The sequence below is a fragment of the Saccoglossus kowalevskii genome, chromosome 18 (assembly GCF_978046115.1).
Source record: "Saccoglossus kowalevskii chromosome 18, keSacKowa6.1, whole genome shotgun sequence".
Classification (NCBI taxonomy): Eukaryota; Metazoa; Hemichordata; class Enteropneusta; family Harrimaniidae; genus Saccoglossus; species Saccoglossus kowalevskii.
The window spans coordinates 21575256-21601705 of NC_140658.1; the positions used below are offsets into that span (position 1 = coordinate 21575256).

Here is a 26450-nt window from a genome sequence, read left to right on the forward strand (position 1 = left end):
TTGAGCTGGTAGTTTTTAATAAGTTGAAAATAGAATTGTTGACTGACGACAAACTATTGCCAATATGAACAACATTGCATCTTTGATGAAGGTAACAAAGATGACAGGAGCTAAAAACATGAACACAAAAACTGTCAAGGAAAAATACAGAAATATTATAGTAATAATTTGCATTACATGTAATAAAGGGACAGAACAGAAATAATTGCTATAAAAATTGGTAAAGATGTCAGCTTCATTTAGGATTTTCTTCTTTCGTGGCAGGTTTTATGCAGTATCAACGACACAAGCCTCAATAAAATCATTCAATTAGTGCACCCTCACACAACCATATTGGATTTTTCAATAAGTTTTTTTTAATTCAACCATAATTTCATACCTGTAAGGTGAAACGTAAAAAGTAATGTGTGAATTCTTATCAATGATTTCAAACTTTTTCCTATAAGAATTACATGGCGAAAGGTTACAATTTTAATAATGGCTGTGAGAGGTCTAAATTGCAACCAAACGCCATAGAATGCATTAAATCACAAATAAACTAAACTAAATATACAACAATACACTGCTACAAATCTACATATTTCAATAATTTTATCTTCTCATATATTTTCCATAAACGATAACATTCAACATATATTACTATATCCAATAATTTAAGGCATCTAATAAAGTTCCTTTTTACTTATAGTAAGGGGCAGATTTATGTTTTTTATTTGTTTGTTTTTTAACCTTTGACCTGTCAACCATGATGGGTTTACTGAACAAGTGCTTAATTGAACTACAAGTTGATGTGTTGATGTGACACTACTGAAGAATGCATGCAAGTGTAACACTGAACTTGGAAAGAAGCGAGAATAATATAGTAGTAGTATACTTCAAAATAATGTAGACAGCTTTTTCAACAATCCTTCAACAATTGTTCTTGTTGAGTGGCAAATATATATATATATATTTCATGACAAAAATTGGTTATAAGTTAACACAAAGTTTTAGACTATTCTGTGGCAACTGTAGACATCATCTCTGAACACCAATGACGAAATGCTATTGTGTAATTTTGAACAACATTCCAAGTGACGTTTAAGCCATCAGAAATGGATTCTTGAGAAAGTTTCCCCCTGAAAAACAAAAAAAAACAGATTGATAAGGTTTATATCTTTAAAAATGCATCAATCTTTGCAAAACTGAAAATAATTTATTTCAAGACATCAGCATATAAAATCTGTGCATATCATAATGAAGTATGTTTCAGAGTAATTACAATATCACAGTGATAAAATAAACTGCTATAAGAAGAAGTTTTATTTTTATCTTTTATTTTATATATGTAAAAACATTTAATTTTGTAAACAATAATTTTTAAATAAATAAATGCAAAGTTTTGTAGCAGTGAAATGTAACTAAGATCATTAAAGTGTAGGAGTGTATTTTACATATATTATGTATGTTGCATAGAACTAAACTCGAAAGTGATGCAAAATGAGAAAAGCGATGCTGTAATTTCATTAGTTCTTATGATTTTTGCACAATTACTCATGTGCTTAATAATATTGAAATGAAAAGACTTCCCACAATGTACATTCAATAAACGAGACTACAATTCCAAATCGTACGACATGTGAATCGGTACGAAAAATACACTTCAAATACTCACACAAAGACGTTTTCCTGTAACCACGTTCCTGTCGTATGCAGATATGGCGACACGTTGTTCCAAAGCAACGTTATATAATAAACCAAAAACAACCAAGCTTCTGAAACATAATATCGCACTGATGCCAAAACTATTGGTATCCACTCTTCAATCTAAAAATGCAAAATAAAAAATCGAATTTCAGCCACAATCTACAATTCAATGTTTTGATAATTTCAGTATCGTAATAATACTTGGTAAAATGTTGTTATCGTCATGTCAACATGCACATACACTATTTGGTCCAATAAAAATCCATAAAACCAAACATTAGAGCTAATACGGTGATTATTCTTTTTGAATTGTGACCAACAAATATATCACTGAAATGAACAATACAACTGTCCAACTTCACAGTCACTGTACTAATAATTTGGGTATTACTAATAACAAGATTGCGAGATGATTTTTCATCTGTCACAGAAAACCATGGAATCTCATAATAGTGAACAAAGCAAAGGCATCAGTAAGCCAGAGAAAGTCAGGATAACTAAGCTTTCAAGTGCTACGGCTCAGCACACATTCAAACTTCATAGAAATCACATTTTTACAGAAATTGTACAAGTCACATGGAACTGATATCAACTGACTTGCCACAAATATGGTGCTTGCAGCTTGCGAACATTTTCATTGGGGAACATCAAACACTTTACAGTACACTGAATCTGCATGTTTGTTTTTAAACTTTTGAAAATGTTGTGTTCTTGTTAATTTCTGTTGTTGAGAGCTGCATATACCCTACCCAGTCAGCATCCTAAAGCTGAAATTCTTTGAGACATTCTCAGGTTTTGTTTTTTGATCAGTCTTATGATTAACTGTGAAATACCCACATAATTACACTAAATGCACAATGATTCTGTAGTATACTGACCCACGCCAAAACCAGGGGTATTTTTTCATCTATCCATTGCCGCTGAGGTTTCGTCACTTCTGCGAGATATACCCCAGCTTGGTAAAGTTTTTCCCACAGCAACTGCAGATAAGGCTCTGAAAACTCACAAGCTTTTGAATAATAGTATGGAATGTTGTCTTTCATCCAACTGTAAAACAAATAACACAATTTCAGTTATTCTTTGAATTTATTCAAATCTGGGCTTTTGACATGCATATGTCGTCCAAGATATGTTTTGTATTTGTGAAGTTTGAAAGTGATTGGACCAGACATAACCGAAATACAGGTAGAACGCATAGACTTACAAGACACAAGTCCTTGTTTTAGGACATGCGAAAAATGAAACTATTGATGACTTAGTTGACCTCAAAAAAATAAACTGGAAAAATCATGATCATTAACCGTAAAAGAATTAGCAAAACTGGTTTTAAATTGTCAAATTTAAATTGCAGTGTTTTTCAGACATTAAAATCGCATATTTAGTAATTTTAAAAGCCTTAAAAACAACTAAGCAGAGCTCTGACTTTTTTTAAGTGGGAAATCCTGATAAACACTTACATATTTGCTTTGGCTGAATACAGAGTAACTTTATTCCAAGCCTGCACAGACGCCGTCTTGACACCACTTTCTTCTAAAAATAAATCTGTCTTGGAACCATGGAAACCTCGATATCTGTAAATGTCATATGTTACCAAGGCAACCATTCCTGTCATCAGTAACAACACCATGTATTTCCATGGAAACTTGGCTGCAGTCATTTTGGCCATCAATTCCTAATGGGATACAAATCATCAAGTGAGTGCAATTCTAGGTAGGCTAAGTGTGCTTCTCAAGTGAACAAGGCGACTTTTATCAGAAAGCTAGGTGTGTTTTCACAATTTACTGATGCTTTAATTACCATAAGAATACTGTAAATCATTGGTCATTAAAACATGACCTGATATTTAAAAGTAACAGGCTTTGTTCAGCCAATCACCAAGTGTTACAAACAGGTGTGGCCTACAGATAAGGAATACTGCTTTCTGATTGGATACTCAGATACCAGGTGGCCAATATACATGTAAAATAAAAAGCACTGGCACTTCACAGCATTATTAACTGATACTCAGTGTTGGACATTATTTGAGATTCCTGAATTTGGGGTCAAAGTTCACTTTAAACAACTAAGTCAATTTCAGCTGTTGAATTTCAGCAATTACACATTACATGATTTGATTGGTTGAAAAAAAACTGTCAACAAACAAGCTTCTCTCTGATTGGTGGGTCCAAGATGAACAAATGTACGTGTATAAATATTACAGCTAAATATTGAAATGCAGGAATGTTTGGGGAAGCGAACATCCAAATGAATGTCAAAACCCTGATGCAAAAAGAAAATCCTGATTGAAAAATATAGTATGGCTACAAGTCCAAAAAAAAATTATGTCAGACAAGTAGGCAGGCAGGTCAATTTTTTTTATTATTAATTTGTTTAATTACGTGGCTGATTAGTTAATTAGTCATTCTGGGTGACAGTCGGTGTCATCCAAGGCTCATTGAAATCTTGTATGATTTTTATAATTTTTTTTTTTTAGGTGTGGTCAAAAATAAGGGTAAGTAAGTAGTAAGTATAAGTAATAAGTTCTAGGAACCTCGTATTTTTTTGTTTGACCTGATCAATGTTGACCACAAAAACTGGTACTCCTCCAACGAAATATTAAACTATTCAGTTATGTTGGAATCTTTTTAAAAAATGTGTGATTATCTTCTTCACAGACTGAACAAATGTTCGCAAATGCAATGTTACAACGATCAAATAAATTCACCATAAATCACAGTGGCTTGATAATGCTATAACACTGTAAACAAATGAAATATTTGTTTCTGTCAGAACATTTCAAGTTTTTCAAATAATTTGTTCCAACATTTACATAGAATAGTGTAGTTCATATTTTTTTGTTTTTACCTTGGTGCAAAGTTATTTAAATTTGTTGAAATCAATACTGTTGTTACCTTACAGACTCTCTGACATTGGTTCAGATATGGCGTCTGGTTCGATTTCCCAGTCAGCTCGTCGTTGGTCACGCTGAATGCCCGTACAGTGTCCCGCAACGTGTTCAATGGTAACTATGAAAACAACAATAAATCATTAAGTTTAAATAAAACCAGTTAAGTACACATTAATTGGGGGGGTGACGGACGGACGGACGGACGAACGAAGGGAGGGAATAAGGATGTATGTAGGATTTCTACATAGACAGACTACATGTGGTGAGGTTGGGATTGAAGTTTACCACAGACCTTTCAAAATCCCCGCTGAGCACACTGTTTGTTCAATTTCTTTCATGCACAGAGCAATGTTTGATGCTTTGTTTTTAAATTGGTTTGTGTCAAACAATATTTCTAACATTTTTTTGTTTTTTGGTGGTAATTGCTAGAGCAAACCAGTTACAACTGGATACGGTGTTTTTGAAGGCAGGGCAAACTGTACTCTATAAAGCTGAATCAGTGGGCTTTATGGCAAACAAACCCACCCACCCAACCACAAGTAGGACATAATTAATCACCATATTTTTACCTGTTCGATTTTTAGCGAATTTGATCTATTACAGACTTGATATTGCTTGTACAGAGTTTGAAAAATTGAAAATTTTTCACTGGGATACATCTTTTAGAAGAAAAAATTAACCTCAGTGTGAAAACAGTTGAAAACGTCAGTGAATGGACAAGAACAAACCTTGTTTGAGATTGTATTCCAAGTGAGCAGCAAGTGGTTCATCAGAACGTTAGACTGTTCCATATGAGAAGTGTACATCTGACACCAAACACTAAAACAATGAGGATCCGTTGACAAGCACATCGATAAACAAGTTAACAACTACGAAAGAAATAAACACAATTATACATCAGGCAGTGAAAATACAATCACATTCATCTGGGAAATGCTGTACGATTGCATTTGAATGTTCTATCTCCTTGTTTGAAAAATGTCACATTTGAACATTTTCCTTTAACATCCAACACAGCAACAATGTAGTACCCAAAGTCATTTTGAAAAGACACTATATTAAATAATAATTATATATGATAAGATAAATGTCACTTATTATAATTATATAATTAATTAATATACACAAAGCATTCTACTTAAACTCACCTCGGTTTTTAAAGCCTGCGGACAGTTGACTGTAGCTCTTGCAAGCAATGATGGAAAATAATTCCTCAAATTAGTCGATGGATCCTTACCAAATGCCAATTCCTGAATCGAATATCAGAATAACTTATTAGCCAATCAAAACACTACATACCCAGTGTATCTTCCTGATTTTGAATGCAGACACAGCAGCCATTCTGAACAATGTTGCCCGCATACACCTGACAGCAGCCATTTTGAATGCAGTTGCTCAAGGCAGCAGCCATTTTGAATGATGTTGCCCTGATTCATCAACAATTTTAAATACTGTTGCTCAACACAGCAGCCATTTTGAATGATGTTTCCAGATACAGCAGCCATTTTGAATGCTGTTGCCCAGATTTATCAACCATTTTGAATACTGTTGCTCAACGCAGCAGCCATTTTGAATACTGTTGCCCAGATTCATCAACCAGTTTAAAGATTGTTGCTCAACGCAGCAGCCATTTTGAATACTGTTGCCCAGATTCATCAACCAGTTTAAAGATTGTTGCTCAACGCAGCAGCCATTTTGAATGATGTTGCCCAGATACAGCAGCCATTTTGAATGTTTTCCGGATACAGCAACCATTTTGAGTGTTGTTGCCCAGATACACCCACCATTGTGAATGCTGTTGCCGGGATACACCCGGCATTTTGAATGATGTTCTCTGTACAAACAAGCCACTGTGAAAGCTGTTCTCTGGACATACCAGCAATTTTTAATGCTGTGTCTGAACACAGCAGTCATTTTGAATGTGTTGTCCAGTCAAAACAGCCATATTAAATGCTGTTGCCTAGATACTAAACCATGTTGTCTGGATACGGTAGTCATTTGAAATGCCATTGTCTGGATACGACAGTCATTTGAAATGCCATTGTCTGGATACAACAGTCATTTGAAATGCCATTGTCTGGATATGACAGTCATTTGGAATACCATTGTCTGGATATGACAGTCATTTGGAATGACATTGTCTGTATACGACAGTCATTTGGAATGCCATTGTCTGGATACAACAGTCATTTGAAATGCCATTGTCTGGATACGACAGTCATTTGAAATGCCATTGTCTGGATACAACAGTCATTTGAAATGCCATTGTCTGGATATGACAGTCATTTGGAATACCATTGTCTGGATATGACAGTCATTTGGAATGACATTGTCTGTATACGACAGTCATTTGGAATGCCATTGTCTGGATACAACAGTCATTTGAAATGCCATTGTCTGGATATGACAATCATTTGAAATGCCATTGTCTGGATATGACAGTCATTTGGAATGCCATTGTCTGGATATGACAGTCATTTGAAAAGTCATTGTCTCTATACGACAGTCATTTGGAATGCCATTGTCTGGATACGACAGTCATTTGGAATGCCATTGTCTGGATACAACAGTAATTTGAAATGCCATTGTCTGGATATGACAGTCATTTGGAATGCCATTGGAATGCCATTGTCTGTATACGACAGTCATTTGGAATGCCATTGTCTGGATATGACAGTCATTTGGAATGCCATTGTCTGTATATGACAGTCATTTGGAATGCCATTGTCTGTATATGACAGTCATTTGAAATGCCATTGTCTGGATATGACAGTCATTTGAAATGCCATTGTCTGGATATGACAGTCATTTGAAATGCCATTGTCTGGATATGACAGTCATTTGGAATGCCATTGTCTGGATATGACAGTCATTTGGAATGCCATTGTCTGTATATGACAGTCATTTGGAATGCCATTGTCTGGATATGACAGTCATTTGGAATGCCATTGTCTGTATACGACAGTCATTTGGAATGCCATTGTCTGGATATGACAGTCATTTGGAATGCCATTGTCTGGATATGACAGTCATTTGGAATGCCATTGTCTGGATATGACAGTCATTTGGAATGCCATTGTCTGGATATGACAGTCATTTGGAATGCCATTGTCTGGATATGACAGTCATTTGGAATGCCATTGTCTGGATATGACAGTCATTTGGAATGCCATTGTCTGTATACGACAGTCATTTGGAATGCCATTGTCTGGATACGACAGTCATTTGGAATGCCATTGTCTGGATATGACAGTCATTTGGAATGCCATTGTCTGGATATGACAGTCATTTGGAATGCCATTGTCTGGATATGACAGTCATTTGGAATGCCATTGTCTGGATATGACAGTCATTTGGAATGCCATTGTCTGGATATGACAGTCATTTGGAATGCCATTGTCTGGATATGACAGTCATTTGGAATGCCATTGTCTGGATATGACAGTCATTTGGAATGCCATTGTCTGGATATGACAGTCATTTGGAATGCCATTGTCTGTATACGACAGTCATTTGGAATGCCATTGTCTGGATATGACAGTCATTTGGAATGCCATTGTCTGGATATGACAGTCATTTGGAATGCCATTGTCTGGATATGACAGTCATTTGGAATGCCATTGTCTGGATATGACAGTCATTTGGAATGCCATTGTCTGGATATGACAGTCATTTGGAATGCCATTGTCTGGATATGACAGTCATCTGGAATGCTATTGTCTGGATATGACAGTCATCTGGAATGCCATTGTCTGGATATGCCAGTCATTTGAAATGCCATTGTCTGGATATGACAGTCATTTGGAATGCCATTGTCTGGATATGACAGTCATTTGAAATGCCATTGTCTGGATATGACAGTCATTTGGGCAGAGCTCCAGAAGGAGTACCTACACTTTATGCAAATTTTTTAAAATTATGCTAATTTATTCATGACGTAGCAGTTTCTGTGCTCATGAATATTCATTAATTTGTGGGTCAATACATTTTAAAAGGAGCGATATATTATTTTTGGGGGAAGAGTTAGAAAGGGGGATTAGCAATCCTTAGGGGGTCAATACAAAAGAAGGGACCCATTTGGAGAGCAGCCATGCTCCTCGTGTCTGTTGTTGCACATGACCTACAGCTGTCAACTGTGTTCGTTCTTCGACTGTGTTCGTTCTTCGACGACTTCGGCTGGCTTCCACGTGGGGTAGTATTCTTGTGTTCTGTTTTTCTGACTTGAGTTTTTGAATCCGCTGTTTATGTTTTTAACGTCTTTCATGTCTTTTGTAGGAGTGTCCAATCCGTGATTCGAACTTGCGATCTTTTAGTTCCCAGCGCACTGTCTTGTCCACTGTACCACGAGTGTCTTCACACAGGAGTTAGGATTTAAGTCCTATTCATAGGAGCACTGTCTTCACTAGCATTCAAAAATCTAACTAAACATACTGGATTCGAACCAGCGATCGCTCACATTGCTGTCATAGTACAAATCAACTGAGCTATGTGGGTGGTCATGCAAATTAAATAATTTGTTGTCATATTTAGCTTTATTGCCAAATGGTGTTTGCGAGAAAAAGATGGGCAGGCAAGGGAATTGAACCCAGGTCCTCCTGATCACCATGTAGAGAACTGACCCACAAGACCACAATGGATTAACTGGATGTGTTTGCATTTGATAAGACTATATAGTGTGTATATATATAGAAATACAACATATTTCTATTATTGAGTTACAATTGTCCAAAAAATTGCCAATTTTGTGTTTTTACTTGTGTAAACTACATGCATGCCATAACCCGTTAGTGTACATCTTGCCAATTGGGTGTTTGCCATTTGCGTTGCCCATACCTGACCCGACCCTAACCCTAATGTCAAGACACGTTCCTGTTAATAATTCCGTTGCCCATACCTGACCCAACCCTAACCCTAATGCCAAGACACTTCCTGTTTATAATTGCTCAATAATGATACTCTGTTGTGCACTGTCTGCGGGTAAGTTGCATTGATGTCAACTGATTAAACAAGTCGCGTTTAAGTAATTTCCACTATTAACAAGTGGTTAAATTGTGACAATAAATGTGTGGACAAATATTTGAGATTAATTTTGGTGTAGACAACTCTCGTTTAATTATTTTACACCATTACAAGTTGTTAAATTGAGAGAATAAATGTCTCAACAAATATTAAATACTTAGTTTGATGTAAACAACTCACGTTTGATTAATTCCCACAATTACAGGTTGTTAAATTGAAAGAATAAATGTGCGGACAAATATTTTAGACTTATTTTGGTGTAGACAGCTCTCGTTTAATTATTTTACACCATTACAAGTTGTTAAATTGAGAGAATAAATGTGCGGACAAATATTTTAGACTTATTTTGGTGTAGACAACTCTCGTTTAATTATTTTACACCATTACAAGTTGTTAAATTGAGAGAATAAATGTGCGGACAAATATTTTAGACTTATTTTGGTGTAGACAACTCTCGTTTAATTATTTTCCACCATTACAAGTTGTTAAATTGAGAGAATAAATGTATGGACAAGTATTTGAAACTTATTTTGGTGTAGACAACTCTCATTTGATTAATTCCAACAATTACAAGTTCTTAAATTGACAGAATGAATGTATGGACAAATATTGACCATTATATTTGTGAGTAAATACCTGTTGTTTAATTAATTTCCACCTCTACAAGGTTGAGAGAATAAATGTGTCGACAAATATTTGATACTTATTTAGGTGTAAGAACTCGTGTTTGACCAACTTCCACCATTGCAAGTTGTTAAAATAATGAAATAAATATACTGGTATCATTGGATATTTGATTTAATTGTGAAACTTTCTAACAAAATGTTAACTGCTGGCTTCGAACCCTCAATCAACAATTCCGCAGACACGGTATAAATTCCACAACACCACAGAAGATATTCGTCTGTTGCCTGAATTGTTTTCGTAATATAGGGAACGCCATCGACACTTTAACAAAACTTACCTTGACTTGGGTCTTGCTCATCTCATGTCACAATCTGGAAACTGTTGAACAAATTGCGCGTCGTCCAGTTTAAGACGTTAGTTATTTTATTATTTATTCATTCAGTTTTGTATGGTGGAGTTTTGTGAGGTTTATTATTTTTTTGCGACGTTCTTTGTTTACTTGTTTACGGTTTGAAAGATTTCAGTTTATTTGATTTACGGTAGCTCTGAGCGGGACTCGAACCCACTGACTTTTCAAGCTGATTTTGTTTTATTTTGATGGCACGCTTGTGTACCACGCCACGACGTTGGTCGTTAAGTGGTGTTCATTTTTCTAACTACTCCAGTGTTCCGATGAGTTGAACGGAAAAGCCAAAACGATTGCTGGTTTCTGATTGCTTCGGTTCTGGTGAGTGTGTATCTAGTGTGATTCGAACCCATGTCGTTTGTATTGGGCGTTTTTTTATTTGCCATGTTAGCTACGCCGTAATATGCAACCACTTCCCCGTTTTATTGTGATTTTGAGTGTTTAATGATGTCTTCCTCACCAGTCACGCCATGACCCAGTTTCAACCACACGGCCATTTTGCAACACAGTTCGTGACCCTCGGCGTCACCCGACTGACTATATGAGCGTTCTGTTCAACTGTTAAGCTAGGATTTATTACCGTTATTATCATTATATTGTCACGTGATTTGTTTTACCTTATGTGTAATGTCTTAAGTATCTTTATTGTAATTTGTATATACCAATTCGTATATACCGAGGAAACGACCCCGATTGAAGGTCATGTATTTTATGACGTCACCAATTCGTGTGTAGGTACTGCTTCTAGATCTGTGCCGTCATTTGGAATGCCATTGTCTGGATATGACAGTCATTTGAAATGCCATTGTCTGGATATGACAGTCATTTGGAATGCTATTGTCTGGATACAACAGTCATTTGAAATGCTATTGTCTGGATATGACAGTCATTTGGAACGCCATTGTCTGGATATGACAGTCATCTGGAATGCCATTGTCTGGATATGACAGTCATTTGGAATGCTATTGTCTGAATATGACAGTCATTTGGAATGCTATTGTCTGGATATGACAGTCATTTGGAATGCCATTGTCTGGATACAACAGTCATTTGAAATGCCATTGTCTGGATATGACAATCATTTGAAATGCCATTGTCTGGATATGACAGTCATTTGGAATGCCATTGTCTGTATATGACAGTCATTTGGAATGCCATTGTCTGTATATGACAGTCATTTGAAATGCCATTGTCTGGATATGACAGTCATTTGAAATGCCATTGTCTGGATATGACAGTCATTTGAAATGCCATTGTCTGGATATGACAGTCATTTGGAATGCCATTGTCTGGATATGACAGTCATTTGGAATGCCATTGTCTGTATACGACAGTCATTTGGAATGCCATTGTCTGGATATGACAGTCATTTGGAATGCCATTGTCTGTATACGACAGTCATTTGGAATGCCATTGTCTGGATATGACAGTCATTTGGAATGCCATTGTCTGGATATGACAGTCATTTGGAATGCCATTGTCTGGATATGACAGTCATTTGGAATGCCATTGTCTGGATATGACAGTCATTTGGAATGCCATTGTCTGGATATGACAGTCATTTGGAATGCCATTGTCTGTATACGACAGTCATTTGGAATGCCATTGTCTGGATATGACAGTCATTTGGAATGCCATTGTCTGGATATGACAGTCATTTGGAATGCCATTGTCTGGATATGACAGTCATTTGGAATGCCATTGTCTGGATATGACAGTCATTTGGAATGCCATTGTCTGGATATGACAGTCATTTGGAATGCCATTGTCTGGATATGACAGTCATTTGGAATGCCATTGTCTGGATATGACAATCATTTGGAATGCCATTGTCTGGATATGACAGTCATTTGGAATGCCATTGTCTGGATATGACAGTCATTTGGAATGCCATTGTCTGGATATGACAGTCATTTGGAATGCCATTGTCTGGATATGACAGTCATTTGGAATGCCATTGTCTGGATATGACAGTCATTTGAAATGCCATTGTCTGGATATGACAGTCATTTGGAATGCCATTGTCTGGATATGACAGTCATTTGAAATGCCATTGTCTGGATATGACAGTCATTTGGAATGCTATTGTCTGGATACAACAGTCATTTGAAATGCTATTGTCTGGATATGACAGTCATTTGGAACGCCATTGTCTGGATATGACAGTCATCTGGAATGCCATTGTCTGGATATGACAGTCATTTGGAATGCTATTGTCTGAATATGACAGTCATTTGGAATGCTATTGTCTGGATATGACAGTCATCTGGAATGCCATTGTCTGGATATGACAGTCATTTGGAATGCTATTGTCTGGATATGACAGTCATTTGAAATGCCATTGTCTGGATATGACAGTCATTTGGAATGCCATTGTCTGGATATGACAGTCATTTGGAATGCCATTGTCTGGATATGACAGTCATTTGGAATGCCATTGTCTGGATATGACAGTCATTTGGAATGCCATTGTCTGGATATGACAGTCATTTGGAATGCCATTGTCTGGATATGACAGTCATTTGGAATGCTATTGTCTGGATATGACAGTCATCTGGAATGCCATTGTCTGGATATGACAGTCATTTGAAATGCCATTGTCTGGATATGACAGTCATTTGAAATGCCATTGTCTGGATATGACAGTCATTTGGAATGCCATTGTCTGGATATGACAGTCATTTGGAATGCCATTGTCTGGATATGACAGTCATTTGGAATGCCATTGTCTGGATATGACAGTCATCTGGAATGCCATTGTCTGGATATGACAGTCATTTGGAATGCTATTGTCTGGATATGACAGTCCAGTGTTCTCCCCAGACTTCATGTCAAGCATCACGGTCAATTTGCATAACAATACATCTAATTTGCATAATTATATTTGCATAATACTAGTAATCAGTTTTTCCCAACCAATTTGGGCAATCTACTAATACAATTAATTAATACAATTAAGACAAGATATTTTTATATTTGATAAATTTTATATCATTTTACTGCATTGTATTTTATGTTTTTGTATCAAGTCAAATAAAGTTTGAAATAGAACAGCATAAAAAGGAAAACAAATTGAAAAACTTGTGTTATAGCTAGTCAGTGAATATAATGTTATCCATGGATGTAACTGGTTCATCATTGTGTACAAGTTTTAGTGCCCATGTCACTGTCAGTTCATATAACGTCGGGGGAAAACATCTTTTGGTTAAATTTATAAAGTCGGCGAGATATCGAAATATGTTGAAATAAATCAATAATTAGAAAAAAATTCTACAATGGCAGTTCGGCAATAATAGTCGGCGATTTTTCATTGCTATATACCTTGTGAGTAACGCTACGATCACCGTAACATTGTCAGCTGTCGGCATTGCGTGGGACAGGTATTCCCTGCTGCTATTGCGATCATCGGTATCTGACTTTTTGGTGTAAAATACACAAATTGTTTATTAAAACGGTTCATTGACTATTATCATAGGCAATACATCAAAATCGCCAACGAGATGTTGTTTTTAAACATCGCGGAAAAACATGCACTCTGCGCCGCCATCTTTGTTACCTCGATCAGAGCCCCCCTGTAACCCAGCATGCATCGGTCACAAGGTTGCAACGTGCATTATGTTGCCTTAGGGCGGCGTTCTTCGCTACTAAGGCATCCTATGAATGGGGTATTTCCAGAGGTCAGGGTTCGTTTTTTCTTAACCCGTCTCGTCTGCTGTTGAATTATTCACACTTTTCTTTCCAATGCGACTTAATTTCACTTGTTTTTTTTTTTAATTTTGGGGTAATTAATGTCACCGGCGATTGAGTGATAAAAAATCGGAGTGCAGCAAATCGGGGTTGATCTTCCCGACGTACGCCGTGACTTGTTTTGTCACATTGTTGCCGTTGCGTGCAATGGGCAAATTATTGCTACTCTAGTATTTTTGTTTGGATTTGGAGGCTCTGCATCCTTGAAAGACTTCGCAACTTATTGCAGACTTCCGTTTTTATCACTGTCTTTGTATGGCTAACAAAAGCGAGATTACCTTTCGATCAATACATGTTATTGTTTTAAATTCGTGCAAGACGAGACTGACACTTGTAAACAAAGCAATAAGCATCACGGGCCACTGACCAAGCGTCACGGACAAAGGGCAAGCATCACGGCCGAGTGTCCAAGCGTCACGGTACCGTGTCGCTTCAGAGGCCTGGGGAGAACACTGACAGTCATTTGAAATGCCATTGTCTGGATATGACAGTCATTTGGAATGCCATTGTCTGGATATGACAGTCATTTGGAATGCCATTGTCTGGATATGACAGTCATTTGGAATGCCATTGTCTGGATATGACAGTCATTTGGAATGCCATTGTCTGGATATGACAGTCATTTGGAATGCCATTGTCTGGATATGACAGTCATTTGGAATGCCATTGTCTGGATATGACAGTCATCTGGAATGCCATTGTCTGGATATGACAGTCATTTGGAATGCTATTGTCTGGATATGACAGTCATTTGGAATGCCATTGTCTGGATATGACAATCATTTGAAATGCCATTGTCTGGATATGACAGTCATTTGGAATGCCATTGTCTGGATATGACAGTCATTTGAAATGCCATTGTCTGGATATGACAATCATTTGAAATGCCATTGTCTGGATACAACAGTCATTTGGAATGCCATTGTCTGGATACAACAGTCATTTGGAATGCCATTGTCTGGATATGACAATCATTTGAAATGCCATTGTCTGGATATGACAGTCATTTGGAATGCCATTGTCTGGATATGACAGTAATTTGAAATGCCATTGTCTGGATATGACAATCATTTGAAATGCCATTGTCTGGATATGACAATCATTTGAAATGCCATTGTCTGTATATGACAGTCATTTGGAATGCTATTGTCTGGATATGACAGTCATTTGGAATGCCATTGTCTGGATATGACAGTCATTTGGAATGCTATTGTCTGGATATGACAATCATTTGAAATGCCATTGTCTGGATATGACAATCATTTGAAATGCCATTGTCTGGATATGACAATCATTTGAAATGCCATTGTCTGGATATGACAGTCATTTGGAATGCTATTGTCTGGATATGACAGTCATTTGGAATGCCATTGTCTGGATATGACAGTCATTTGGAAGGCCATTGTCTGGATATGACAGTCATTTGGAATGCCATTGTCTGGATATGACAGTCATTTGGAAGGCCATTGTCTGGATATGACAGTCATTTGAAATGCCATTGTCTGGATATGACAATCATTTGAAATGCCATTGTCTGGATATGACAGTCATTTGGAATGCTATTGTCTGGATATGACAGTCATTTGGAATGCCATTGTCTGGATATGACAGTCATTTGGAAGGCCATTGTCTGGATATGACAGTCATTTGGAATGCCATTGTCTGGATATGACAGTCATTTGGAAGGCCATTGTCTGGATATGACAGTCATTTGGAATGCCATTGTCTGGATATGACAGTCATTTGGAAGGCCATTGTCTGGATACGACAGTCATTTGGAATGCCATTGTCTGGATACAACAGTCATTTGAAATGCCATTGTCTGGATATGACAGTCATTTGGAATGCCATTGTCTGGATACGACAGTCATTTGAAATGCCATTGTCTGGATACGACAGTCATTTGGAATGCCATTGTCTGGATATGACAGTCATTTGGAAGGCCATTGTCTGGATATGACAGTCATTTGGAATGCCATTGTCTGGATATGACAATCATTTGAAATGCCATTGTCTGGATATGACAGTCATTTGGAATGCCATTGTCTGGATATGACAGTCATTTGGAATGCCATTGTCTGGATATGACAGTCATTTGAAATGCTATTGCCCAGACACAGCATGTGTTTTTAATTATAGAAGTTACCTACCTTTAACTTTGGGTAATATTCCAGTAATTTCTTCTGCAAACTGAAAATAAATAAAATTCAGGAAACTTTTTATTATTTGACACATCCTCATACGAACGTAACCCATGATATGACAAAGTTGAAATTAGTAAGGAAAAATGAAATAATTTTCATTTAAACTGAGAGAAAACAATAATTTTTCAAAATACTCACTTGGATGAAAGTCCATTGTGAGGGGTGAATATAAAATCCATAATAGGAAAGAATTCATTTGGACCAATCACTCGATACCCAGCTGACTTGTCCTTGCGATTTCTGTTGAAATATAATACATATATTGTCAGTAAACCTAAAAGGCGATCGGTAACCCACTATGACTGATGTCAATGCCATGTTTGAATGTAATCGATGAAAGCATTTATGTCCAAGAAACGGTTGATGACATATTTGAATTGTGTGATTTTTTTCGCTTTTGATGAAAATGGCTGCCATTCGGCTAAATACAATGATAAAAATAACTGCACTAGCATTCCAAATGACTGCCAAATCCAGACAATGGCATTTCAAATGACTGCCATTTCCAGACAAACAACATTTAACCCATTATCACTTGTCTTTGTACAAAACTTAACCCAAATCTGTACAATCATTTCTGTAAAATGAGCAGAACACCAGTCCGCCATTTTGAATCGAATCACACAAAATAATTACATGCATCAGTAATCCACCATGACTTAATGCCAAGTTTGAATGAAAGGCATGTCCGAGAAACGGTTAATGACATGTCCAAATGTTGATTTTTGGTACAAAAATGGCCACCAGTCGGTCAAAGGTCAACCAAATCAAAAATAAAACGATGTGCACATGTCTCCCATTATGACTCGTCTTTGTACCAACTTTGAAGAAAATCTGTCCAGGCATCACTGAGAAATGACGACGACGTGTCACAACATGTTGAATTAATGTTCCATGTACCATAGACCACACCACAGCATGCGATACTGTGTTTGATTTCATTGAAAGTGAATACAGATTTGTAGCAGGAATTCTCCCAAAGTATAATAATAGTGAGGCGATGACCAAATAAATGAACCTTGGCTGGCAAAGATGATAATTAGTTTGCTATGTCGGGACACAAATCACTTACTTGAATAGATTACCGAGGTACAATACAACGAAGTTAGTCAGCGCTTTGGTGCTCAAATGAGGAAACATCAACTCCAACCAGACTAAAGAAAACATAAATAATGTATCAGTTTAGATAGAAAGAAAGCAGAAGTTAAACACAGCTGCATATATGCGAAATACATTTATATCTATGGCGGATGTCAGGTGACTTCGCAAACACCAAGCAGCAAATTGCTGCAGCACTTTTGACCAAACTTTCAACGAAAACTGTTAATTACCAGAAACTTAAATTTTCGATTGAAATCTTCAGTAAAATTTCAATTTGAATAAATTGTGGTGTAGGCGGAATGAAAGTGAGGTTATGTGGTATGCATGCATATTGTGCGTTTTCTGTCCTACACATACACCACACTTTGCAAAAAGCAGAATCAATGGTGGTGTTGACTGGGTAGCAGATGACCCAAGTATGTGAATATCGCCAAAACACCTGAAGTGAACTTGCAGTTTATTCAAGGTTATGATAACTTGCTAAGAATAATTTGATTGTTATATGGCGAGTCTTCTTTCCAATCACAAAACAATATCGCCAGTTTTTAATCCTGTTCGCTCATCTCAGATTGGGAGCTAAAAGAGAGCCACGGCTATTGGGAATACCATATTGACTCCATTAGAAGCGCATAAACTTGTCCACATTACAGGTCATACTTTAGTGCTTACTGTGTATAACACATGCAATTTTTGGTTTTTAAGCGCTTCTAATACTGTAAAATACTTTATTTCGGCTGGAATTAATTTTCTCTGAAAAGACTTTTTGGGTGTTTTGTATGGAATTTATTTTCACTGATTTTTGATGAGTTGAATGTAAAATATAGAGAAAAAGGTATATTCCACTGGATTTTATTTTTACTGAATCATCCCTTCAGCGAAAATAGTGAAAATAAATTCCAAGTGGAAATAAATTATTTTACAGTATAGAAAATTCTTTGAATTGTTGATAATGGTGGTGTTACAATAATGGTGTGTAGCGGAGACATAATAATAAACTTCTGACTGTGGAATTTTGTTCCGAAATCACTCTACATTGTAGACTGCACTATGCCCCCCCACCCAAATAAGACAATAAACAACTCACTTTTGAGTCCTGTCTCAAAGTTTCTGTATCCAGCTTGTCCAAGTGACCACATAACAGACAAACAACTAGCAGGTCCATTCTGCTTCTTGGAAATCATATCCGAATACTATAAATAAATTAGACATTAGACATATAACCATAGCAACAAGACAGGCATAGCTCTCAGCGTAAAAAAGATTTAGCTACACAAGAACCATGTGAAACTAGATGCAACTTATTCTGAACTGTCGTCGCTATAGCAACACGTTATTTTTTGGACGAAATATTCTTTGTAAGACGTATTGGGTGAATGTAGAATGTAAAAATCTGTAGAAAATCCGGTTTAATAACACATCCAAACTGCGAGCATGATATGGAGGATGGCGCCCTCAGTGGTGTACTGATAATAATTTGGCTCAAGAGGGCACTATTTAACTAACTTACTAACATGAATGCTTTCAAATTAACAAATCAAGAGATTAATAGTGACAAAAATAAAACAGTTTACATGGATAATTTAAATAAACACAGTAAAAATTAATCACCCCCACCAATGCTGCAATCGTCTATTTTAATACTAAGTCAAATTACCAAATTCATTCCCTGGAAGAAATTGGGGGGGCGAGGGGAGGGTTTAAATAAAAATTCCAGTGCGTTCTATATTTGTATCAGTAACTTGACAAATAAGATAAACAGCAGCACAATTATAGCACTGAATACACAGCAGGGGATATATCAGGTTAATCACAGGTACCGTAAAATTCCTTTTTGAGGCCGCAGCTTTAATAGAAGCCGCACCCCTAACTTGAGACATTGTTTTGTGTTGAAATTGACAAGTTTTGATCCCAGGGAAAAGTCTGCAATATAAGCCGCACCCCAAACTTTCATAAACCAAACAGCCACCACATATTTCAGAAAAAGATATACCATTTAATTTTAAATTAAGGCATGATTTTTCGAACATTTCAATGATTCCTGACGCTTAAATTAGAGTCTAATTGAGGTTTTTCGTAGTCATTGACGCTTATTCCAGAGTACAGGTTTATTGTGGGTAACGTGACTGAGTAAACTGCGTTTCGACACTGAGCTGTTATTATCTTCAAAAGTGTTAAATTCTTCTTCAATGCTCAGCTTATTTTTCGAAAACAACTAATTTCTTGATTTAAAAAAAATCATGCTGCTTTCCCATCAAAGCCAAAGCCAAACGATCGCACTACAACAACGATAAATCGAATCTTTTCCGTGTTGCGTTTACCATGAGGTCACTGAACTACATTAACATATTTAAATGAGCTATGGTAATTTAATCATGTTGGCACCATCCAGCGTTTCGATTGGTTAATTAGCGACTTGACCTATCAGGTCAACATAACAGTTTCAAGTCACTAAAGATGTTTGAACTAACATGGCGGATATCTCATCGAATCGAGCATTTATATGTGACCAAAATCATTCGCTTGCGGTGAAACTAAGTTGAATTTTCACAACAATTCAACAAATTTATTTTGTGTACATTATTGTAATCACTACTGATTAATAATCAGCAATTGTAACACTTCGAAAACAAGTAAGTTATTCACTTGTGTGAAACGCAGCATGATCGTTACCGTGATCATTTGCTACTAAGAATGCATTCGTTTTTGTTTTGGCTTCTTTTAGAATATACTTTTCGTTATCAAAAATAAGAAAATAAATTCATATTACATTAAATAATAGTATTTTTTTCGTTATCTTTTTTTTTTGATTGACTTTTTTTATTTTAATTTCCCCGATGTCTAGATTAAACATGGAATGTACACTCTGCCGGAAGTCGAACAAGTCTGGCCTTTGTTTTCTGAAAAAAATTCCCACTGTTACTGAAGTGAGTGCTCTAATTAAAGTCGCACCAAGACTTCACGCATCTGAATTCGTCCATTGAAAAATGAATTTTAATTAAAGCCGCGGCCTCAAAAAGGAATTTTACGGTACTTTACGCGTACAATACATCCATGTTTACTCTGAGTAACATAGTATTTACATCACCGTGTACTCATTATTTCTGTGCTTCAACCTCCAACTACGAGTTTACAGACTTATTTGTTTCCATCCAAAATTTTAAACACCCCAAAGAACCCTAATAGTTTGCCCGAATATTCCTTAACAAATCATCGCAAATAAAACCACATTAATTGCAATGTAGTTCACATGTCCACGTCTTAATATCTAGTTACAATCAAGATCTCTGTGCAAGCCCATAAAAGATTAGTTTACTTGTTACATTGCCATGGCAATCGACAGTACATACCTTGGGTATATTACTAATTGGTACATGGGGATATTCACGTGCAATGCATTGTAGATAAATACGGTAACCATAACTTGGCAAATCTGCAAAAGAAATCGATCACTTTCATCAATTATAGTAACGACACGTTTTCTACTTGAAATGCCATAATGCATGGATGATTTGGGACATAGCAACAGCAAAAAAATTACAAGTAATTGATAACAAATACATCTCCGTTTCAGGTTTGAAGATCCAATCTTTGTCAATATCTGCCTCTCGTAATAAATACTAGTATCACATGATTTCAATGTGATCTACATGTCACATCACACTAGAAGTACACCCTTGCATCTAATACGCCCTTAATTGTACTTACTCTTTTTTCGATCACTGATCATCTCTTGAATACAGAATTCATAAAATAACTGAATAGTAGCGGGAGAACATTTCTTCAGTGAGGATATCATGACGTTCCTAATACCATTACCAACTTTACTGAGTGGATAATCTGAAAACAGAAGAATTTTGCACTGACAGCAACAAATACAAAATCCATTGGCTTTTTAACTGGTGGGTAAAATCTGCACTGTCAATCGTAGTAAATTGATGTGGCCACAGTGAACTTTTTTTCAATATTGTTTATTTCAAAATTAAATCATATAAATTTGTAAAAAGTTATTATTTATTATTTTTACATCAACTTATTCAATGTGTTTCTGGTCACTCCACTGAAGTAGTTACATAGTGAAAAGATATAGTGGATACAATGAAAACCTTATTGTGTACAAGTTCAAAGTTATTTAACGAGGCAAATGATCTCCAAGACCTTTTCCCAAACTTTCTTGCATTTTTTCAAGACATTTTGACCCTTAATTCAGGCCAACAACATAACCAAAGCTCATCACAGTTCTATGGACCCTGTAACACCACTATTTTCATGTAGAGGTATTGCTTGAACATAGTACAGCAATTCCAATATGTTTTATGGTTATTGTATTCTCAAATGTACTGCAATAAGTTAGCTGTAGAGGACTTCTGTATTAAAAAAAGGGGTATAACATCAAACAATTGCTGTCTTTATTTCTATGCCAAAATTCTGTCACAGTTGACGAATGCAGTTTATGTGTGTGGGTTTGAATTGAATGCCTGTCACATCTTTAAAAATAGATCTGTACTCTGTACACCTTCTTACCGATTGGTTGGTCAGTAAATACAGGATCACTTTCTTTCACATTCAGTTTCAAGTTCATGAAAGTTACCAAGTCCTTGACCCAAAGCTGGGGAAAATAAAAAACAAACATACAAAATGTAAAAAGAAGCTTTGCTGGATTCTCACACAGATTGACATTATATGTAATTCAGTAATACATGCAAACTTAGAGAACGACACAAGAACTATTGGCAATGTTCGACCATATTATGCAATTAAAATTTGAATGCCATTTTATACAATATTTTAATAATTTCCTTGATATTTGACATACATGTATCTCATTTTGATACATCTCATTTTCTACAGGTTTCAAATTTTGTGAAACAAGCAGCCTCAAATCAATCAGTATCACTTTTTACAAAAAATGAGAAAAATATTCATCAAAATTAGAGAATTAAAGATATCAACATGAAATGAACAAATCTAAGAGAGGTCTACCCTAGGTACATATACACAAGTATCAAAGCAATCTGACTTGTGGTTTTGAAGAAGAAGTCGAAAAAGTGAAAAAGTTGACACTGACATATTGGTGAAAATAACAATATTAAAAACAGACAAATAATTAATTACTTACCGAAGAATTATTTGGAAACTTGTTTTGCACTTCCGTGAACAAAGATTTCATCTCATTAACATCCAGTGTCTTCAAGGCTTCTTCCAGAGTTTTGTAGCCGCCATCTTTTTTTGTATTTTTCTTCGATACAGTTTTCTTATTGCTTTTAGCTTGCTTTGAGGGAGTCACATTATTCTGTGTTTTCGGCTTTGACTTTTTGCCTTTTTCAAAAGCTTCAAACATCGTTGATGACTGCCCAATAGTGGCTGTAATCAGATGAATAATTTTAATCAGCAACGTACATTAAATTGATAAAATAAATGAATAAAGTACTGAATGCCAATGAAAACGTTGTTACATGGTGTACTAAGTTTGCGCGAATAAATTTCATGTAATAGGCTTGCATAAATTACATTTCATGAAAATCACTGACATTTTGTTGAACCCAAGTGCATTAACACGCCTACACCGTAAATTGTATATTTTCTTATCAGTAAATGCATTGTGGTTTACATATATCCACAAAACTAAAAAGCAGTGATTGACGGAATGTTTGTTACAGCGAGAGAAATATGCAAATTGTCATTTTTAATACATTCACCTATTATACGGGGATTAAAGTAAGTCTTTTGTTTGCTCGCGTATAATTCACCATTCTACAGAGAAAAAATTCAGGGAATTGTTACAGAGTGAAAACATTATTATACCAGTAGCACAGTTCATAAGTAGAAGCTTTGAAGTCAGGAAGCAGGATCTTACTTGACATTTTATTGCCTGCTGTCAGTAATATTAACTTTTACTTTTTCTGTTATGGCAAATTTTGTTGCACTCATGAGCTTAAATTTTCAATACTGTAAATCACCAACTACAAAATTAAACAATTACTGGGTCCTACTTTAAAAGGACAAATGTGTGAATCAAAATCAATGACCAAGAATATGAATTTTCCATACAAATCCAGGATGGTACAGCAAATATTAAACAACCTAGGATTTCTAGACATAAAACATGTAAAGAAAATAACAAGACTTTCATGAGCTGTGCCAGACTGTTGTCACCTTTCAATTTTTCCCAGATTTGTTTTTCAAAAAAAGTTGATAATGCAGCTACCAAGGACAAACAATGATGATGTGATCAGATGATGAGTTAATCATAAAACAGATTTCCAGGACAATGTTGTTCGTTAACCCCTTCACATTTATCTATGAGGTAACCGAATATTTGATAAATTTCACAGGATTATTATTTACAATACTATAAAAATGTGTATTTATACAATATCACTATTATTCTAGTACCCATCTCACACCACACGTGCACAAACCCATGCCATATGGTACAGTCAACACATTACAAACGATACAGGTTACAACACAAAAGAATATACAGCAACTAGGTCCAATAATTTTGTTATAATATGGTTAATTCGAGTTTGTTTGTTTTTAAAAAGTTGATGCTCGTTTTATGTTAAGAGTGCAAAACACAGTGTTAGTATAAATATAGTACTAACGCACATTGGGTTTTTTCAATGATCGTAAAAAATTGTAGTAGTACTAGTGTAATCTTACGGGAATTAATTTTTTGATTGTATAAAATAAACTTTTAAACACATCTGCCGATTTCATGATGTTTGAACATGCTAAAATCAATAACGGGGGAACCCACAGAAGCCCGTCGACAAAAAAATATTAAAGCTATGTTCATCATAACAGGTTGTAAACACCCTAATTTGAATTTGAATGACAGTTCCCAAGACCCAGAACACGACACGTGTACAAAGGGGAATGAAAAAAAATGTTTTCGTCCATCGTCGGGAAGCGATTTGAGCAAAAGTGACGATATGACTTACGGAGTTCGTCAATGGTTGGTCGATTTTCCGCCAGAGCCTTTCGAGCAGCTTTCTTGTCGGCGATCGTAGCCTTCTTTTTGTGTGTTACCGTTTCCCACTGTGTGCTGGACGCCATTTTTAATTGAATGAACTATGGGATGGACTGGACTCCCTAGCTTTGGAAATAAAATGTACGGTGCAGATAGGGGGTTATTTCTCGACGCTTGGGCTGCTTGCAAAATAACAACGGGTGAGCATATACGACAATGAGGAGGAAAAATAGACAATTTCAGAGAAAGCCACACGCTTTAAATTGAATTTTAACACAACAAGTACAGTTTATATATTATGAGTAATCCTTAAAACATAAAGCAAAACTAACATTGCATCGCAGTAATACAAATCCATGTCCCACTCTTATTTGAAATGGTACCACTCCTCTTTGAAATGGTACGCCCCTAATTTGAATAAAATCAAAATATTGAAAGACCCTAACCTTTTGTTGGTACTCAGATGACGAGTCTGAGGTTGGTAGAATCCCCGGGTAGAATCAGGCTTCAATAGAATGATGTGAACAGAAATATGGAGTTATTTTACCTCCGTGACAGAAATAAGTGTTAGTTTGAAAGAACTACATGAAAGTAAACGGCTGCCTTTGCATTTTTGTGCAAATTTGAGCATATCCTGCAGCCTTATATCGCGAAACACGTCGTGCGCAATTATTGCTTTTGTTTATAAATCTGGCAATATAATTTTGAATCTAGCTAAAACTCTACTAAAGTTGTACCGGAGTCAGAGTAACGTTTATGAATACTGTAAAATACTTTATTTTCGCTATTTTCACAGAAGGGGTGATTCAGTGAAAATATAAACCAGCAAATATACCTTTTTCCTAGATTTTACATTCAGCTTATCAAAAATTGCTAAAAATAAATTGCATAAAAAACACCCTAAAAGTATTTTCGGTTAAAATAAAGTAAACTCTGTCCATATAGACGCCATGTTTGAAACTTATTCTTCAAATTTGAATTAAGGTAGAGATGCACTTTATTTGTGAATTTCAATCAAAAATAGTTTTTTTCGTTTTTTATATAGATTTTTATCTAAAGAACATTCTGTGAAAATTTGACCAATGAATTCTTATCGGAACACCGTTAAAATTGCTGTTTATTTTCTGGTTAAAAATAAAAAACACTCACACGTGGCAATGTTTATGTCCAATTGCCTAATTTGCATGAGTAACCAAATAACAAGACCTTTGATTGACAATATGCAAATCGAGATTGTACGGGTCATAGTTCATTCAATTCACGTGCATGTGCAATTATTCTCAAATCAGTTCTCGCTCGCTAGCAAACCAAACATTATATTTCCTCAGCGTTTTTTCTTAATTTTTATCATTACATTATGCGTGGTGTGTAAAGAAAGAGAGGTAGAAAGAAGATTCAGATGATTTCTATGTCGGAAGATGCAAAAGCTACACTGAAGGCATCAGCCCACCGAACGAAAAACAAATCGATGTGAGCGTCCAAACATGACTTTCCCTGAAGGCATGAATCCGAGTTTCTGATTGACTGAGAGATTTTATTTTTAAATAATTGTTCTCAAAAAATAAACTGAGCATGTGAAGAATAATTTAACATTGTTTACAGTGATAACTGCTCATAGTCGAAACGAAGCTTACCCATTCACGCTAGTCACAATAAACATCATACTCTTGAATAGGCGTCAATGACTACGGTAAAACTTAGACTCTATTTTAGGCATTAGGTATGATTGAAATGACGCCAAAATACACCTTAAAAGTCCCATTTTATTTTTTTTCTAAATCCCATCCCGAATTTACGGCA

General features: G+C 35.8%; 1 protein-coding gene across 1 annotated transcript; it reads right to left on the reverse strand.

Annotated features, from left to right (window-relative positions):
• On the reverse strand, window positions 1-24780 carry LOC100371555 (transmembrane protein 214-B-like). The gene is made up of 16 exons (XM_085492801.1): window positions 24622-24780; window positions 22794-23038; window positions 22199-22283; window positions 21383-21514; window positions 21025-21107; window positions 18762-18867; window positions 17649-17730; window positions 16715-16816; window positions 16523-16562; window positions 5722-5823; window positions 5302-5442; window positions 4578-4691; window positions 3144-3358; window positions 2565-2733; window positions 1655-1806; window positions 1-1118 (listed from the first exon to the last, which is right to left on the reverse strand). Exons 1-16 carry the CDS (start codon window positions 24734-24736, stop codon window positions 995-997), a joined length of 2007 nt encoding a protein of 668 aa, XP_085348927.1. The 5' UTR covers window positions 24737-24780; the 3' UTR covers window positions 1-994.
• Window positions 24781-26450: the final 1670 nt, after the last annotated feature.

Coding starts and splice junctions, on each gene's coding strand:
- LOC100371555 (XM_085492801.1), bottom strand. CDS start 24,736: ATGGCGTCCAGCACACAGTGGGAAACGGTAACACACAAAAAGAAGGCT. Junction 2,734..3,143: donor TATTCAGCCAAAGCAAATAT/GTAAGTGTTTAT, acceptor TTTGTTTTACAG/TTGGATGAAAGACAACATTC. Junction 1,119..1,654: donor TTACAGGAAAACGTCTTTGT/GTGAGTATTTGA, acceptor TTTGTTTTTCAG/GGGGAAACTTTCTCAAGAAT.